This window comes from Armigeres subalbatus, chromosome 3 (genome assembly GCF_024139115.2).
Source record: "Armigeres subalbatus isolate Guangzhou_Male chromosome 3, GZ_Asu_2, whole genome shotgun sequence".
NCBI classification, from domain to species: Eukaryota; Metazoa; Arthropoda; class Insecta; order Diptera; family Culicidae; genus Armigeres; species Armigeres subalbatus.
Genome location: NC_085141.1, coordinates 192,942,733 through 192,962,159, shown reverse-complemented (window position 1 = coordinate 192,962,159; position 19,427 = coordinate 192,942,733). Strand labels below are relative to the sequence as shown.

The 19,427-nt window shown below is 38.2% G+C and overlaps 1 protein-coding gene across 3 annotated transcripts in view; it reads right to left on the bottom strand.

The window, feature by feature from the left end:
* Positions 1-19,332, bottom strand: part of LOC134223163 (uncharacterized) — a 48,980-nt gene extending 29,648 nt beyond the window's left edge. The window contains exons 1-4 of one of the 3 annotated variants that reach the window (XM_062702300.1): positions 19,053-19,332; positions 18,545-18,979; positions 9,221-9,466; positions 8,893-9,156 (exon numbers count right to left, since the gene is read on the bottom strand). In XM_062702300.1, the coding sequence (XP_062558284.1) occupies positions 8,893-9,156; positions 9,221-9,466; positions 18,545-18,979; positions 19,053-19,070 (963 nt within the window). In that variant the 5' untranslated portion in view covers positions 19,071-19,332. The remainder of the gene's footprint in view (positions 1-8,892; positions 9,157-9,220; positions 9,467-18,544; positions 18,980-19,052) is intronic. The other 2 variants (XM_062702301.1, XM_062702302.1) reach the window with 2 other exon arrangements.
* Positions 19,333-19,427: the final 95 nt, after the last annotated feature.

The window sequence follows — 19,427 nt, the reverse complement described above, 5'->3', positions numbered from 1 at the left end:
CACACTCCCGTATTATGGGACGAAATTAAGAAAACGCTTGAAGATTATTTCGGCGATAAAAGGGATTTGGGGACCCTTGTTACGAAAATTCCATATTTACAACAGAACAGTAAATCTGTTGACGAATTTTTTAAGGAATGTCGCGAATTACTTGCAGACATTTCTGCAAAAATTATGCTGGACCAGGAAATGAGGAAATGTTCCAGAACTTTAACATCCAGTTATGAATGCATGATAAAGCTCGCATTCATAGATGGATTGAATGAACCGTACGCGACACTCACTAAGTTGGGAAGATGTCAATATTTTACAACCCTAGATCTCGCTTCAGGGTTCCATCAAATCCAAGTTCACAAAAAAGACATTCAGAAAACTGCTTTTAGTGTCGATGGAGGGCACTTCGAGTTCGTTCGGATGCCTTTTGGGCTAAAGAACGCCCCGGCGACATTCCAAAGAGTAATGGACAACGTGCTCAAGGAACATATTGGTGTCAGATGTTTAGTATACATGGATGACATTATCATCTATTCCACTAGTCTACAAGAACACCTCATTTATCTGAAGAAAATCTTTGAAACTCTTCGGAAATACAATCTCCAGATCCAGCTTGATAAATGCGAATTCCTTCGTAAAGAGGTAGCATTTTTAGGACACGTGGTCACTCCAGAGGGAGTAAAACCAAACCCGGAGAAAGTAAACGCTATTAAAACTTGGCCATTACCAAATAATGAAAAAGAATTGAGAGGATTTTTAGGTGTCATGGGATACTATCGAAAGTTCATAAAAGACTTCGCAAAGATAGCTAAACCACTTACCCAACAACTACGTAAAGGCGAAACCGTGAAACACACAAAGCAATTTGTGTCTGCCTTCGAAAGATGTAAAAACATATTGAGTAGCAGCCAAATACTGCAATACCCTGATTTTAGTAAGAGGTTTATCCTTACTACGGATGCCTCAAACTATGCACTAGGTGCGGTATTATCGCAAGGGCCTATTGGGCACGATAAACCAATCGCCTATGCATCCAGAACACTCACAAAAACGGAGGAGAACTATTCTACTATAGAAAAAGAACTCCTAGCGATTGATTGGGCATGTAAATATTTTAGACCATACCTATTTGGTCGTAAATTTACCTTATATACTGATCACAAACCGCTAACTTTTGCGCTGAACCTAAAAACCGCAAACGATCGTTTAGTACGGTGGAGGTTAAGACTAAGCGAATACGATTATGACATCCAGTTCAGACCAGGCAAGCAAAATGTCGTTGCTGACGGTTTGTCTCGAATAACACATGATGTGAAATTAAATGATCAAGAGGAAGAAAGCTCCTTGGATGACGAAACAATCCATTCAGCAGACTCGGATGCTGCGGGACTTATTCAGATGACCGAGAAACCGCTTAATCACTTCAAGAATCAGATCCTAATTAAAGTTGGTAATACAAATTCAGAGGTTATTGAAGAGATCTTTCCAGGTATAAGTCGACGTATTATCACTAGGGCTACCTTCGGAGTACCAGTGGCGGTGAGAATACTGAGAGAATATATGCACCCAAGTAAGATCAACGGAATACTTTGCCCGGAGAGGTGGATCAATACACTACAGATAACTTACAGCAAACATTTTTCCCGTAACAAAAGTTTCAAAATAAAACTAACGCAAAAATTATTACAGGACGTAAAAACGGCAGAAGACCAACACCTTTTGATCGAAGAAACGCACGAGAGGGCGCATAGAGGAGCCGATGAGAACCATGACGAAATCATCCGAAGCTACTTTTTTCCCAACATGCGTAAGAAAATTCAACTCTTCATAAATCTATGCCACACCTGTCTTCAAAATAAATATGAAAGGAACCCTTACAAAATTAAACTTGCAGAAACCCCAATCCCGAAGAAACCGCTCGACATTTTACACATAGACATTTTTATATCATCACCTAACCTATTTTTATCTGCTGTCGATAAGTTTTCAAAATTTGCAATGCTCATCCCAATTAAGTCTAGATCAATTCCAGATGTCAAACGTGGCCTAGTAAAATTGATTTCGACTTATGGAACCCCTAAACTAATAGTTTGTGACAACGAAGTTGCATTTCGTTCTGTCGAAGTAAGAGGACTCCTTCAGAGACTCCAAGTAGAAACATACTTTACCCCATCTAATCATAGTGAAATAAACGGAACAGTGGAACGTTTTCATTCTACCCTTTCTGAAATATTTCTCTGCATTAAGGAAAAGTATAACGATCTCTCTAATAAAGAAATCTACAGATTAGCGACTACTCTTTACAATTCTACCATTCATGGAGTAACAAAAATAAAACCAATAGAGGTATTTACAGGGATAAGAGATGGCGAAGAAAGACCAATAAATTTAGATCGGATCTTAGAACACAGGAACGAAATTTATGATGATGTAATTACCAGACTCGAGTATAATCAGGCCAGAACATTAGATTCCAAAAATAGGAAAAGGAAGACGATCCAGTATTCCAACCAGGAGATGAAATTTATAATAAAGTCCAAGGCATTGCGAACAAAAGGAGAATAAAGTTCAAAAATCAAATCGTGCAAACAAATAGGAGGAAAACTTTAGTGGACAGGAGAAATATAAAAATTCATAAATCTAAATTAAAACGGAAGAGGAAAACCTAGAATTAAATCTTCAGTAACTCATACTATATAAATACCATTCTTACGACTCCTTTAACCATACTAAAAACCTGTTACAATTGTTAATTTACAGCTCGAAATAATTTTATTGCTTATGTGGACGATCGTGTCAAGTCAGGCCCAGAAACTTGCAATACGAAATTTACAAAACGACCCATTACTACTCATAAAGGAAAGTGCGTGTAAAATCCAAATAGGTACAATAAAATAATCCACCCTATAAACCTTACATCCATTGAAGAAGCAGCAGAAATTTTGGTTAGATCGTCTCATCAAAATAATGTCAATACTAACCCATTAATAAGCACTCTAAAATACAAAACCAAAAAGCTGTACGCTAACCTTTATCAGCTGAAACCACAAGGACATCGCCGATCGAGAAGATGGAACTCTATCGGAACCGTATGGAAATGGATTGCCGGTACTCCAGATGCTTCTGATCTTCAAGCTATAAACACCACCATGAATGACTTAATAGACCAAAATAACCAACAATTTAGGATAAACCAGAATATCAACGATCGGATACAGCAACTAACCCATGCCATCAAAGATATTACAGCACAAGCCAATCTAAACGATTTGATGATGAACGATGTGGAAATAATAACTTCAATCCTGAACGTTGACATTTTAAACAATATGCTCGAAGACATCCAGGATGCGGTCATGTTGTCGAAAATGTCCATCACCAGCAACAAAATACTTTCTATTCGGGAAATACTCACAATAAAAGGATTACTACATGACCAAGGAGTAAACATAGACTTACCAGATGAGGCATTACAGTTCGTCATACCAAAATTTGCCACTAGCCCAGGAACCTTGCTATACTTCATGCACGTGCCATTACTAGAGAATAACACCGCAACAATTATCAAATTATATCCAATCACCAACGGAAATCACATCATTAACCAATATCCGGAATACATAGTAAAAAGCAGAAATCACATCTTTACAACTCAGAATCCAAAGGACTTCGTCCAGAAATCTTCGTACCTCAAGGATCTTAATGATGAATGTATCAACCCTCTAATCAACGGAAAGAAACCAAGATGCAATGTTACTTTCAACAATCAAACAAGCTACAAACTCATTTCTGATAACACCCTCCTGATAACCAACATTAGAAATCAAAACCTAGAATCAGATTGCGGACCAGATAATCGTTGTTTTTCAAGGCAACGTACTGATTCACTTCGAAAACTGTACGATTCAAATCAATAACAATACTTTCACGAACAAGGAACAAATCAGTGAACCAGAGATCATACACAGCGCATTTTATAATCTCGAAACCGATTGGAAATTAAAAGAGTATATGACATTGGAAAAATTCATGAAAACACTATCCAAAACCGCCGTCACCTAGAACATGTGTATCTAAAACAAAATGGACTAAACTTCAAGTTTTGGAGCCTTTTTGGAGGATTTTCCATAACCGGAACAGCAACCGTAATTATCATCGTTGCAATCATTTTCAAATATACAAGAAACGGAACGGGACATTCCTCACCTGAGGGGGGAGTAGTTATCGAACAGATTTCCTCCAACCCTGAACATCAATCAACATCGGACATTATCCAAGGATCATTAAATCAAATCAAGAATATACAACAACAACAACAACAACAACTATCCCTGCAATTGGCAACATTGAAGCAGTCACAAGAACCCGCTGGCTCATCAACTTCCACATAGCACCAATTGCCCCACTTACGCATTCGGCACATCAGCACAAACGTCGACCACGAGGACCAGACGACGATATCTGTTTTTCACAAATAACATAAATAACTTAGCTAGGCACAATCCCTCTTCCAAGTCAGGCCTTTGTAACTTTTGGAATAAATAAAACAAGTTAGTCTTTTCCCAAGTGTGGAACTGTGAAGTTAAAAGTTGCTCTCTTTCTAAAAAGTCTATCCGGTAGTCCCAAATTATAACTTATATATATATAGTATAATGTTTTTGAAGCGAATATATACAGCCTTTACTCGTACTTAATGTACGAGAAAAGCAAAAATGTATATATGTGTGTATAATAGTGATTCAAATTTTGACTTTTTATCGCGATGCTTAAGCGATTGCATTTGCCTTTTTATTAACCCACCTAAATTTTTAGCTAATTTGGATGTAAATTGAGCGAGCACGCGTGGTTTGAAGTTTGTATGAAAATTGCTATGAAAACAGTAACTTTCATGGAAAACCGTTCCCGAACGCTTCCCTTTAAGCTCTAACAACATATGAGTACATCGGCAAATTTTACAAGGAAACAGGTCGTCTTTGTTGCGAAATGATTTGATGCTCACAAGAAAAGTTATTAAGGAAATACTGAATCGTGGAAAATTCAATTTAACACGTAGGGGTGATCGGGGCAATATGGGCCACCTAAGGAAATCGTGCCGAAAAGCGCTGAAAAGCTCAAAAAACATCATTCAAATGTAGTTGACTAGAGAATGTTACCTTTCATATTACATCGATGAATGACGAAAAATGCGTTTGGAAATTGTTGGAATGCACTTTTGAAAATGTATTGATTTCAATGTGTGTTCCCGACTATACGGGGCAATATGAGCCACCATTTGGGGCAGTATGGACCACCCATCCAAAACGTTTATTTAGGCGAAAAAAGTATCGTAATAAGGAAGAATATGATATTCCTTCAACAGTTTGCAGTATTCCATACCAAATAAAATTAATAAACCGCTCAACAGCAGACTGAACCGATTTGTCACTCGTCACCGTTGGAACAGCCACATTTCAATTGGTCAATGGTCATTTTTTCTGTTTCGATCGCAGTAATGCGCTGTTGTAGTTTTTCCGTAATGAATCTTACATATATGATAATATTCTTGTATTTGACTACTGAAATTTGAGCTTTTTCGCATTTTAAGGCCTGATACCTTGATTTGTGCAGGTATGCCCATATTGCCCCATAGAGACTGGTTTTGGAAAAAAAAGTTTTATGATAAATTTAGATTTGTATCAATATAAACATGTGTGCACAATATTCAATTTTAATATATCTTTTGATTGTGGTGTATTTTTGACCTGTATTTTAATCAGTTTTGTGTCAAAACCTTATTTATAAACTTCAAATCTTATAATAATTTTGCCTATACAGCGAAAATTTACATTTTCAAGTGTATTTTCATGTTTGAATTGAATTTTAATGCGGTTTTCACGTTGAGGCATATGTGGAGCATCCTCTTAAAGATCATATAACTTTTACATGATAAAACTTGTCAATAAGCTCAAAATGAGGGTGGCTCATATTGCCCCGTATGTTCATATTGCCCCGTATGTTCATATTGCCCCTACTACCCCTAAAAGAATCACCTGTCATAAGACGAGTTTATACAATCCCATTGAATTCCACCACTCGAGATACTGAAGACGGCCTTACTGTTGAGGTCGAAATACGTATCTGTCAAGATACAATTAAGTGGTGGAATTCAATGGTTTTGTATAAACTCGTCTTATGACAGGTGAAAACATTCCACTAAAAAGCTCAAAATAATTTTCTTATCACGTAAAAGAATAACATCAATATCAATAATGAGCATTTTTGTTCTCTTCATAACTTTGCTTCCAAACGAGAAATCGCTTCGCAACAACAACTGCTTGAGAAGTATTCTGTGTAAGCAATGTGTTGATTATATTTAAATAGTTCATGGGCCACCTCACAGATCGGTCTTCCATATAAGGGTCAGTTTTCACAGTAATTTCCATACAAACTTCAAATGACGTGTGCACAGTCAAATTACATCCAAAATTGCTAAAAAATTAGGAGGATTATTAAAATGGCAAATGCAATCGTTTAAGCATCGGGGGCAAAAAAGTCAAAATTTGAATCACTCTATGCCCATAGTCCGACGTGTATAACTTCCATGCCCATAGTCTGATCCAGCCAATTTTCAATAGGAAACAATGGAACAAAATTCTCCGTCGAATGCAACTTGTTGCGGGTAATCACGGTTAAGGGTAATCACAAAAAATAAGCTAGACTTTTGCGCACACACACACACATACATACATTACGACCCCTCCCCACGACCTCTACGAGTTAGGGGGCATGCATAGAACGTGGTGGGGTTTGGCAATTGGCTCTGGTTAACCTTTACAAGGAGCTGCATGTGTGAATACCTACAATACCGGATATAGGTAGTACAAATGGTATTATTGTGTTTCACAATTAAATGAATGGACTTTAAACAGACTACATTACGGAAATTTCAAGAAGAATTTTTTTTTGAATTTCAACCACTTATTATTAAAGATGATGTTTAAAAGAATTTATTTCAGTACCCGTTCAATCTTTCCATCATATATGGGGGGCGAACCCCCCCTGCCATTTGGTTAGGCCCTTGGCTTATTCAGCCAAATCGCATTATTTCCACTCCTATCCAGCTTTCCACGATCGCCATAATGGCGACTGCCATAAAATATTCTGACAGTAACTGCTTCCGACGCTCAACTAATTTCGACGCTGATCCATATCATAGCAACCATTTTGGTTTGTTTATTTACTGAGAGTAGAAGAAAAGAGGATCGATGCAACCGAAAACGTAAACGGCCATTACTTGTTAGACTTTATAATCATTTTTGTTTTATTATTTTAGGTATTATCATGCAAGTAAATAAACAATGTGAAAATTGTTGCCTAGATACGACCAGCCAGCGCCGAAAGCAGATCAGCGTCGGAAGCAGTTACTGTCAGATTAATTTATGGCAGACGCCATTATGGCTAGCGTGGAAAGCTGGATATATTTCTCGATTGTACGACATTTCGCGGTAAAACATTCCGCGGTTAACCATTTCGCGGTGTACCAGTTCGCGGTCTACCATTTCGCGTTCAGTATCATATCTCGGTATAATATTTCGCGGTTTATATTATTTGGCGGTATACCATTCCGCGGTTAGTACAATTCCGCGGTGAAACTTTTCGCGGTCAATACCAATTTGCAGGTTTAATTTTACTAATGTTACAAGTAGTTCAATAATGTGTTCTTTAGCTTTATAAAGCCTTGAAATTCACCTAATTATTATGTATAGCGAATAATCATTGAGTTTACACCAGACTCATATAAATTCAAATCCCAACAAAAAACTTTTTAAGCAAAACATATTTGCAAATACGACTACCGCCACCGCACCGGGGGTGACAATGGGTCTGGGAGTGAGAATGGGTCATCGCTTTCACCGGCAGTCAGGAGGTCGAAGAGCAAAATCCATCCAGCATTCAATCCAATCTACAGGTACAGGCATTCTAAGAGGTTGAAACAGTGACCCATTCTCACCCCATTTGACCCATTGTCACCCCCGATGACGGTATGCAAAGAATGCGAATCAACACACTTTGCCTTCTACAGGATGCAAATATTTAAAGAAGGCAAATACGCCTTATACCGGGCAAATGCGAACATTTAAAGAAGACGAAACATGATATTTAGCCTAATACCGGCTAACATTTAAGGAAGACACATTTTGCCTTAGGGTGAAGCCAGAGTAAACGCGACGTGCGATGCGACGCGACGCGACAGTGCAATTTGACAGCCTGTTGATAATGATTGTTATTCTTTTACGTGAGTCGCATCGCGTCGCATCGCACGTCGCGTTTACTCTGGCGGGCACCTTATGCATAATTTTCAGTCATTCCATCTTCTGAGTTCTACCAGAATACCATAGCCTTTTAAGCTATTAAGACAGCGACCTTTACCATATGATATAGTGTATCTTGATGACAAAGTTCACACATCTAATATTAACAATAATGTATATGTCTTTTGGAGATAACATAAAATAATGCGTAAAAGAAAAGAGAAAAATACTTGAAAGGGAAACGCAATGAAAGAAACGGCCATATAAAGAAGAGAAAATTAATAGTTGGTAGAAAAGATTGGCAAACTCTTAAAAATACAAAAAAAAGTTAAAAAGATAAGCTAAGCTTGAATACCGCGAAACGGAGCACCGCGAAATTGCAAACCGCGAAATAATATATACCGCGAAACGGAATACCGCCAAATTGTATAAACCGCGAAACAGATTACCGCCAAATGATATAGACCGCGAAATGGTACACCGCGAAATGGTTTACCGCGGAATGTTTTACCGCGAAATGTCGGACAACCATATTTCTCATGTTGACGGAATACCGAAAGGTGTTTACCTAGCGAAGAATACAGATGTTCGCTTAAATGAAACTTACCAAAATGTTCCCATTGGTTTTGCCGCCACTAGAAGAAACCACCTCGGCGTAGGACGGTACCTTTCCGTCCTTCCCATTCAGTACCGTCGAATTTTGGACAGGCTGGGACGGTTTAAACTTTTTCGGTTGGCTCTCCGCTGAGCCTGCTGGCAACTGTCCACCGCCAACTGGTATCCCTTGAGTTTTGATCACCGATACATTGTTGCCAGTTGAGCTATGTTGGGTGCTTGGGGAAGCCTTTTGCGGCAATGGTTTTGAAGTTTTCTACAAATTTAATTAAAATCAGAATCCACGTACCATCATCACAAAAAAACTTTTGAGAACTTACCTTCTCCACAGCGGTTCGAGTTAGCTCGATCAAGTGTCTAGCATAGGCGCTTGCGAATGTTTCCCGGTATCGGTTACTTTCGTCCATAACACGGGCAGTTGATTGCGATACATTTGGGGCCGACGGCCGACCACCTGCTGATGCGGCACGGTCATTAGACGGGGCCTCATTAGGATTTTTCTGATTTTTCAGCAGCCCCGCTAAGTTGATAGTGTTGATATTGTAGATAGTGGTTTTATATTGAGTCTGTAATGAATGAGTATAAGGGAAAGAATCACCATACGGAAACTCCATGAGTCGGGATTTTTATTCGCTTCAATTTAATTCTTTTGTCTCCGCTGTTGCGGAACAAACTTAGAACAAACCAGCACCGCGCACGATGACCCGGTGACGGTGTAGTATTTCGACCGGAGCATATTATTTGCTGCGCTGGTCACAGTGGTCGGCAAAAGCATATGAAATGTGCAATTCTCTTTGTATGCTGATGCAATAAGAAATTGTCGAACCGACAATGATGATTTCGAAAGTTATTTAAGGAACTTTCGAAGAATCTTAGGGGTCAGTTAGTTTTAGAGTGTGCTATAGGTTGGTAGGTCAGTTTTGTAATAGGGCCATCGGTTGTAATAATGTACCATCGGTTGGTGGTGTCGTGCGCTGATCATTGAGGTTTAGTTTAGTTCCCGACGACGGAAGTTGCCTGTTCGTATGCTTGAAGTTGGCCGTGTGTGCCAGAAAAAGAAAAAAATCGTTCCCAGTGAAAATTGTGAAGTGCAGTAAAGGAAATAAGTTTTCCACGAGGAAAAATCGAAATCGAGATATTGTGTAAAGGTTCTGAAAAATTTAAAGTAAAGAATAAGATGTTTTCCAATAGAGTGGCCTCAAGAGATATTTTAGTAGTTCAACAAAAAAAAAACGTTAAAGAAAAGAAGAAAAAAAAGTGTAATGAAAATTAAGGGAAGAACAATAAATCCTCTTCATGAGTTTATAGATTTTAACAAAGTGAATTTTATCAATATCACAAAGTTCCCTTCCGCTACAGTAGTTTACGAAGGGCATATCGGATAAAGCTACGTTGCACTCTCTCAATCCGAATAATCTGCGTTGTGTGATATGGGGACCACACGCATGCTGCATACTCCAAGATGCTGCGTACATATGAACAATACAGCGCTTTAACTGCGTAGCTATCATTAAAGCTACTGGTAATGTGTCGAACAAACCCAAGAGCTGCGAAAGCTTTTGCGATAGGGGAAGTGCACCGGTTTTGGCCAACTTAGTGCCTAATTTGGCCAACCCTGAAAAATACATATTTTTCCAAAATAATCGATCAGTTGAAAGCAGCGTTGAAGCGTGAGGGATATATCTCTTGTTGGAACTAATGAAACTCTTGCGAATTGCTTTATTTTTGGAGTTATTTGCAAAATTGGCCAAATTAGGAACATGGCCAAAACCGGTACAGTTCCCCTAGTAGTGCTTGTCAATCATTACTTCAAGGTCACGAATAGTCTCGACGCGTTCCAAGCTATCCAATCCGACCGAATATTCAAAATCAACGCGAGACTGTCGACGAGTAAATTTGATTAACTTACACTTTTTGATGTGCAATTCCATCCCGTTATCGATACACCACAACCTTAACTCCTCGATGTCAGCTTGCAGCGCGCAGCAGTCTAGGTGAGACTTTATAATTCGGACAATTTTCAAGACATCGGCGTATAGCAACTTTCCAGCTTTTAGTCGAAAACATAGATCGTTAATAAACAAAACAAAAATAAGTGGTCCCAAAATGAGGCCCTGGGGCACACCAGATGTAATAGCAAAAGTGCGAGAATTCGTGCCATTGATGTTAACGAACGCCCAGTCAGATATCAAAATATGTTATTATTAAACCTATTCCAGACAAGCAAGCTGACACTTTAGCAAAAACCTTTATTGAAAACTTCATTTTAGCTTACGGAACCCCATCCATAATTCGAACGGATCAAGGAACCGAATACAAAAATGAAGTGTTCAGTAAAATTAACGATATACTTCAAATAACACAAAAATTTTCTACGCCTTATCACCCTGAAACAATCGGAAGTTTAGAGAGGAATCATCGTTGTCTAAATGAGTTTGTGAGACAATTCGTCAACGAATCGCATAGCGATTGGGATGAATGGTTGCCTTACTACACATTTTGCTACAACACGACTCCTCATTCTGACTTTCCCTACACACAATTTGAACTAATATACGGAAAAACAGCAGTATTACCGAACAACTTGAGGAATCCAAAAGAAATTGAACCGATATATAATTATGAACAATACTACACGGAACTAAAATTCAAACTCAAAACAGCAGCACAAATAACACGAGATTTTATATTCAAAATTAAACTTAAAAGACATCAAAATCAGAAAAGCATCTCGAAACCAAGCAATATTGAAATAGGAGATTATATTATGTTAGAAAATGAAAATCGATCCAAGTTAGACAAAGTTTCAAAAGGACCATTTAGAGTTACAGCAATAAATCATCCGAATGTCACAATATTCGATAATAACAAAAAGCAATACTATACAATACATAAAAACAAAACTATCAAATTGAAAAACTACAATACATAAAAAAAAATATATATATATATATAATGTTATATATATATAACCTAATAGAATGTAAGCAACAATGTATAAAGATATTTGGAGCACTACAAAAAAAATGATCTCACGTAGTTCTATCATTTTTCTCTTAGGGGGAAGGTGTGGCATACCCACCACACATCTTCAAAACACATTATCCTTTTCCATGATCCTGCAACATGTGCATCAAATCATGTTACATCATCCTTTTCAAATGCGCTTACGTTGAATTTGTCATTTGAATATTTACGACCCACTTGAAATGGCATAACATTTTATGACCTTCTTTTACATTTCCTAAAACATAGATTCTTTACACATTCTTCTGTTTCGACCAACAGCGACGAACAACGTCCGCATACCTAGAAGTGCGAAGTCAAATATTTATTACCTACTTCAACAAGCGACCCTCAAGACATTTACAAACGCAAAGCTAAATTACAAACATATGCTGCTCCAGATTTCTTCTGTTTAGCGTTAAGTTCGACTTGTGTGAACCTTCTCCATTATATACAAAATTGAATAAAGTCAGTCTTAACTGTAACCTCGAACGAGTCACAAGACTTTTCATCTCTATGAGAAAACCCGGATAACGAGAAACCCCACAAGTGCAACCACTCGATTACCCAGTATGGAAAACCCAAATGCTTGAGTTTTGCAGCTCATGCGGAACTTTATCGAAAGCTTTGGAGAAATAAAAGTATATAGCGTCCACTTGCTGTTTGTTCTCGATTTCCGTTGTGAGAAAATTGGTGAACGCCATGAGATTCGTTGTTGTTTAGTGCTTCTTGACAAAACCATGTTGAAACTCAGAAAACAACGGTAGCGCAGCATTGTAGAGAACCTTGTGAACAATTTCTTCAAACACTTTAGCCAGGCTGCATAGTATGGAAACTCCGCGGTAGATCTTAAAAATCGGACAGATGGAGGCGATCTTCCACAGGTTCGGGAAAGTGTGATGACGGAGCGATTTATTGAAAATCAACGTCAACGGCATTTGCAGAGATTCGGCGCATTCTCTCAAAAACAATGGTGGAAGACTGTCACTTCCCGGACCCTTGGAAACATCCAGCTTACTCAATATGGACGAGACGTCATCGTGAGTAATGTCGAAAAGCGGAATATTTAAATTCAAAGCTGGGCAGTCTTTCAGCTTATCAGGTGAGAAAACTGGAGTGTTAGTGCTGTACACATTTTCGAAAAAATCGGCAAACAGGTTGGCTAGTTCATCCGGAGAATCTGTCGTCCTTTCGTCAAAAGTCATCTCAGCTGGAAATTGACTTGACCGCTTTTTGTTACGTACAAACTTCCAAAAAGAGGAAGGATCTTGCTACGCTGTCGTCTCCATACGGAACATGTAGCTACGGTACGATTCGAGGTGGCGTTTATTGTAATGGGCTTCAATTGAACGAACATTGTCGCGGTTCTCAATGTACGCGCTCGAAAATAACGTTTACGAGACTTGCGAACAACGTTACGAAGGTGCTGCAACTCTGCAGACCACCACGGCTGCTTGAATGAGTTTCGTCTGCAACGCCTACGTGGAACATGTGCATCCAGAATGCCATACAAAACGTCGTAGAAAGTACATACAGTGTCATCAGTGTCCTTGTTGCGGAACAGTGCATCCCAATCGATGTTTGAAATGGCACTATTCAACTCTAGAAAGTTACAGCGTTTAAAGTCGAACTTGTCAATCCGGTTCTGTGTCGAGCTGGGAAACTGCATGTCCGTACCACCAAAGTCGATGCGAAGAACGAACGGTTTATGGTGGCTGTCAATACGTAGAAGAGGTAACGGCGGCTCAATTAGCTTAACTTCGTTTGGTTAACGAAAGCTAGATGTAGTATGCGTCCGTTCGAATTAGATATGGCATTAATTTGGTGGAGTTCGGAAGCGATTATCGATTCAACTGAACAAATTTCTTGTTCAGAGGAAGCATTTGATGGTAACAAACTGTTGACATCTTCATCCTCCTCCCAAATCAGCAATGGTAGATTATAGTCACCCACAACGATGAGTGTGTCGGAGTCCGAAATCTGTTCTCGAAGTTATTCAATTGCAGAGGAGTGCGCAAAGTTTAATGCTGGTGGCGAGTTCGGTCGGAGATAAATGCCACATACGTATATCGCTGACTTCTGTAGACGAATCCGCACTGCTGATTGTTCGAGATTCTCGCAGTTTACTAGTCCTACTGATGTGCAATTCAACGAAGCTTCCACAGCAATAAATACCCCACCACCACGTTGAAAGTTGCTTGTGGCAGCGCTTCTATCGCAACGAAATATGGAATAACTAGCGGCAAATTCCGAGCTAGAAATGTCTGATCGCAGCCATGTCTCCGTCAGTACGATTACATCATAGTCACAAGATGAAAGCTTCAAGAGTAATTCGTGCGTTTTAGTTCGTATGCCTCTTACGTTCTGGTAGTAGAGCGTCAAGTATTTAGGCTGAGACTTAGAATCACTTGTAGCGCTATTTACAGAGAGGTGAGCATCTATGATGAGGTTTGCTGATTTAACTGGTGCTGCGATGGGTTCGTAGCTGCGACTGGCTCGATTTGTTGACTGGAGTGCTGCTGCGATGAATTCGGAGCTGCTCCCGGATCGATTCGCTGAGTCGGTCTCGAAAAATGCCGAACGTTGACGTCATAGTCAACAAACTCCCTAAACTGTATCCCCTGAGGCCATGTAGCGATTTAATTGATTATCGATTTAATCTCAAGCTTTGCTCAGGTATTCCGCACTTTTGAAAAAAATAAGACAAAATCGTTGCTATTAAGGAACATTAATGATTCACGAATATCTTTATGTAGTAGATGTGTAATCCGCGAAAATCTATGAATCCTGAAAATATTGACTGAATTGACTAAGTGACATATCTTATGAATCAATTTGTAAATTGCCATATGCTTCCTAATTCTAATACCTATTTAAAGATTTTCATATTTTCAATGTTTCTAATTCTGTGCACAATAATAAAAACTCAGTTTAGATAATATTATGATCGGTTGTTATTGTAGCGGTATTCTGAAATTATGAATTATGTTTCTCTCCTCAAAAATCTAATTAGATGATGAATTTTCAAAAAATCTCAAGTTTATAGCGAACAGTGCATGTCATGGGCAAGTCACTGTTTTGGAAAGATGGGTTTTCTAGAAGTGATCATACCTACCTTCTTTTACTAATTACTTTTCTCTTATAGCCTGTTCAGATTACGCCATTAATGACATAATAATTGGCGTTTCAGGGTAAATACGCTTTATGATGTCATTATTTACGTAATATTCCATACATTTCAAAAGATACCCGCTAAAAAGAGTCATGAAGAATTTATTACGAACAATTATTACGAGAGAGCTTTCGTTCTAACTGGGATGCAGGGAGAAATTCAACAAAACACAACTGACAAGCGTCACGCTCTCTTTGCCAGAGAGAAAATTCTCTCTGTTTTCATTTCGTTTCAGAAGTTGACAGTCATGCTCTTTCTGTCGCAGCAGGGTCGAATGCATGTTAGATGGAAATCTTCTGAGCGCTGAAGAATAACTCGGATTGTGATGGTTTTGAGGAAAGCATTTTATATGATGAAAAATAATGATGATAATTATTTATTCTCCACTTATTCAACATGAATTGTTTAAAAAACAGATGCTCTCTAGAATTAACATGAAGTATTTAACTTAAACCTAGATTTAATAGAACAAATCGAATAAATTTTCAAAGTTCAAGGGCTAATGCGGAAGACAATTCAAAACGTAGGAATGGTTGTAAAACGAATATATTTGATGAATAAACATGATTTCATAAATTGTATCAATTCTGCTCCTTGAATGGCTTAATATACTTTGGATTTCAACATTTTACACGTGGGACAACTGTACGATTTGAATGGGATGTATATATGAAGTAGAATAACCTTAAATAAAACATGGATTGGTAATGCATTAATTCATCCAAAATCCAGTTTAAATTATATCACATTCACACGATTCGATTTTGTTAGAAGCTGTATCATTGATTGTCGAGTAGAACGCAATGGTTCAGTTTCCATTTTTGAAAAAAAATTAAATTGCTGAGTTGCCCTTCATACATGGAGATACTGGTGGAAATACATTTTAGTTCGATAATATTTCTTGAAAATTGGTCCAATCGTCCTTTTTTTATTTATTTGTGAGAATTCCCAAAAGTATCTAAATTTTTCTATCAAATCTCCGTTCGATCATAGTACAGAATCAAAATACATTTAAACTTAAAAATAAATTGAGGAATAGTCTGATTCCCCGAAGAACGGCGCACCCAACTAATGAATTATCATTATCCTTAATGAGAGTTTCAAATATTCTTCGAAAATCCCTTTTCATATTTTTTTCGTAGAAACTTTGTTCAGAAAAATGTTCGATTGTCGCCACACAAATGCTTGATTTCGCAAATTAAATTTTAAAACTCTCCTTGAATTTAACCCTGTATTAGCGTGCAAATGAGCAAACATGGAAACGTCAAGATATATTATCTTGCTGCAGTCTGAACACTTCGTAATAATTGGATACCCTCTCACTTAACAAAGTCATAAATAGCCCAATCTGAATAGGCTATTACATATACCTTCAAAGAGGGATAATCGATATAGACTATATTAGATGTTTCTTCGAGAAAAGGTTTGGATGGAACTTGTCTAGGTATGCAAAAAACTTCTCAGAAAGAATGAGAAGTGGAACCGCTATGGATACCACTGAGGATTATGTTCCGGGGAATGGTGTATTCTGGGAAATGCCGTAAATTTTGTGGAATATATTTTGGGCATTGGTTTTCTTGGGTATGACATACAACCTAAGAGTCCGATGATCGTGACAGTGCATTCTAGCTCGTATATCTGTACGGTTGAGAATAAAATGTCATGAGGGATAAATTCGAATCGTATCTATCAATTCAGAAAGTAAATGCTTATTCGCGACTTTAAACGTATGAAGTTTAAAACGTAAGTGTTTTTGGTGAAATTGCAAAGGAAGTAGTTCAATCAAAGGTAAATTGCCTATTTCTCGAATTGGACGTCAATAACTATGTTTGAAAACTCGATTTGTGCATATGCACATGTGAAAGATTTAGTTCGAAAAATGGAGTTTGAAGGTGCTTCCCCTACTAAACTACGAAGGACCTCCGTCGCCCTGCACAGCTTAGCGGGTACTGATCAGCCCAAATTTCTGATCTCAATCTCAATTCATTCTCCGAACTAACTCATCCACTGGTATTGTTCGTGCAATGCAAACCGAGGGGATGAGTATTTAGTAATGTCTGGCATCCTCACACATACTTCATCAACAACTGCGCTCGATCAAGTAGAGATTCCGTGAGCTTGTGCTAGTTTGTCGCCGAATTGTTTTTATGCAGTCAAACCTTCATGAGTTGATATTGAAGGAACCATCGACTTATGGAAAAATCGAGATGTAGAAATAAAATCCTTGGAGAACTGTTTGAAGGTACCATCATTGTAACCCAGAAAATATTTTTTAATATGGAATAATTTGTTTCCATGAGTCGATATCGATTCATAGAACATCGACTCATGGAGGTTTTACTGTATGTATTTCGCTCTATGAGAAATCAGTAAAAACATTTAAAAAATGCTCCTCCACTAGGTAATGAATTGGATTGCATATTTGTCTTATAATATTTAGATAGGGGAACTCAAGACAAAATTTTCAAAACGACTTATCTGCTTTTGTAAACAAAGATTCAAACCACGATTTGACGAATCTAATAGCTCTCCCACGCAAACCAACACCATCAATAGGTAGGTGAAGGTTTCCGCTTCCTGTTGATGGTGTTGGTTTGCGTGGGAGAGCTATCAGATTCGTCAAATCGTCGTTTGAATGTTTATTTACAAAAGCAGATAAGTCGTTTTGAAAATTTTGTCTTGAACTGTTCCGTTTTCCTTATAAAAAATCTTGAAAAATTCAAATTAGAAAGGTCAAAACATCATAAAGGTCATATTTTTTCAATCATTTTTCATGTTTTTTAAATGCATTGCCAGATTGCCACCATTTTTGGAAAAAAAATCGGTTTTGATTTTGATGAGGTGTGTCTAAAAAATGTGTACACATAAAGACATCACCTCAGTTCGTCGAGCAGAGTCGATCGGTATATAAACCATGTTTTTTTTTTATTCTTTTTTGGAGTTGTACGAGAAAGATAAAAACTGAAAACATTATCAGTTAAGGGGAAACTGTGAACCAAGCCTGCGAAAATATTCAATTTCACCTTTGCTTGAACCATTTTAAGTTTCTCGTATTTGTCAGCGGACTCAATGGACTGTGGATTGCTTCTTTTTATAGTTATTTGAAACATTCTAGTACCCATCTTTTTCAATCTTGCCTTAACTTACTTGTAATACATATGTATCAATTTTGATATACCTGCTTCACAAAAAAATGTGTTTTGCTGTATTGCAGAATTCGTTTCCTCGTGAAAATAATGCGTATCATATTCACGCGAATAACAAAAATAAAATTCAAAATATAAAAATTACGGCTTTGATCTATTATTGTCATGGTTTTTTTTAAAGATCTATCACGTTAAAATTAGACACGAAGAATTTTTGTATATCAAAGATTGTTGTGGCCTTAGAAAAACACTCCCAGACAATATTGACACAGAACTGAATGATTAATAAAAGACTGCGTTCCTGCAAAAATAACACTCACCTCGGCCGACCGCGACGACGGCGACGGCGTGTAAGTAGACGCCGACGGGTCTGCCGTATACCGGCTGGAATTGACCACTCCCCGGGGTGGCGATGGCGGACGCTGAACACTGTTAGCGCCCTGAGCAAGTAGCTGCTGCCGTTGTTGGGAGTTTGGTTTGCTGCTGGCAGCCGCATTTAGTCGCTCTATCGCCTCCCTATAGGCTTGCTCAAAAGTTCTTTTTTCCGGCTGTTGCGGTTTTTTGTTCAGATTAGTTGCCTTGTTTGCGAATGAACTGACCTGAGCCTGGTTAGGATTCGGCCGCTGGAGAACTATCGTTTGGTTAGCGTTCGCCATACCAGCTGCCGGGGTCTCAGGTCTTGCGAGTTGTGTTATTTTTATCATCTGCGACTGGAGATCGTTGTGCATCTGGCGGAACAACTCGTACGGAAACTCCTGCCATGTTTGTTATGCGGAACAAGCATATTTTTAATCAAATTGGGAGCAACTTTCAAAACGATAGACCTACCTTTGAATTGGATGACATTTTCTTGACCCCGTCGTCGAAAAGATGCAAGCCCTCAGAATGCGTTTTTTCTTTTGATTATTTCACCCCAAAACACCACAGCATCCATGGTTAAACACTACCCGAAGGTGCACACTAGTCCATTTTTTTCACTTCACTACAAATTATACCAAAAACAAGCAAGAAAATAGATTTTATAAAGAAAATTTGCAAAAATCACTCGTTTTGTTGTTTATAAAAAAGCTTTTAGTAATGTTGAAGGCTTGCAAACCAGTGGTCCGTCCGTGCGAGAAAAATGTCATTTTAAGCAGAAGTCGTGAACGCGCCACTGTAGTTTGCTTTCCTCACGTAGCGCTCCGAAGGGTCCACATATTTTAT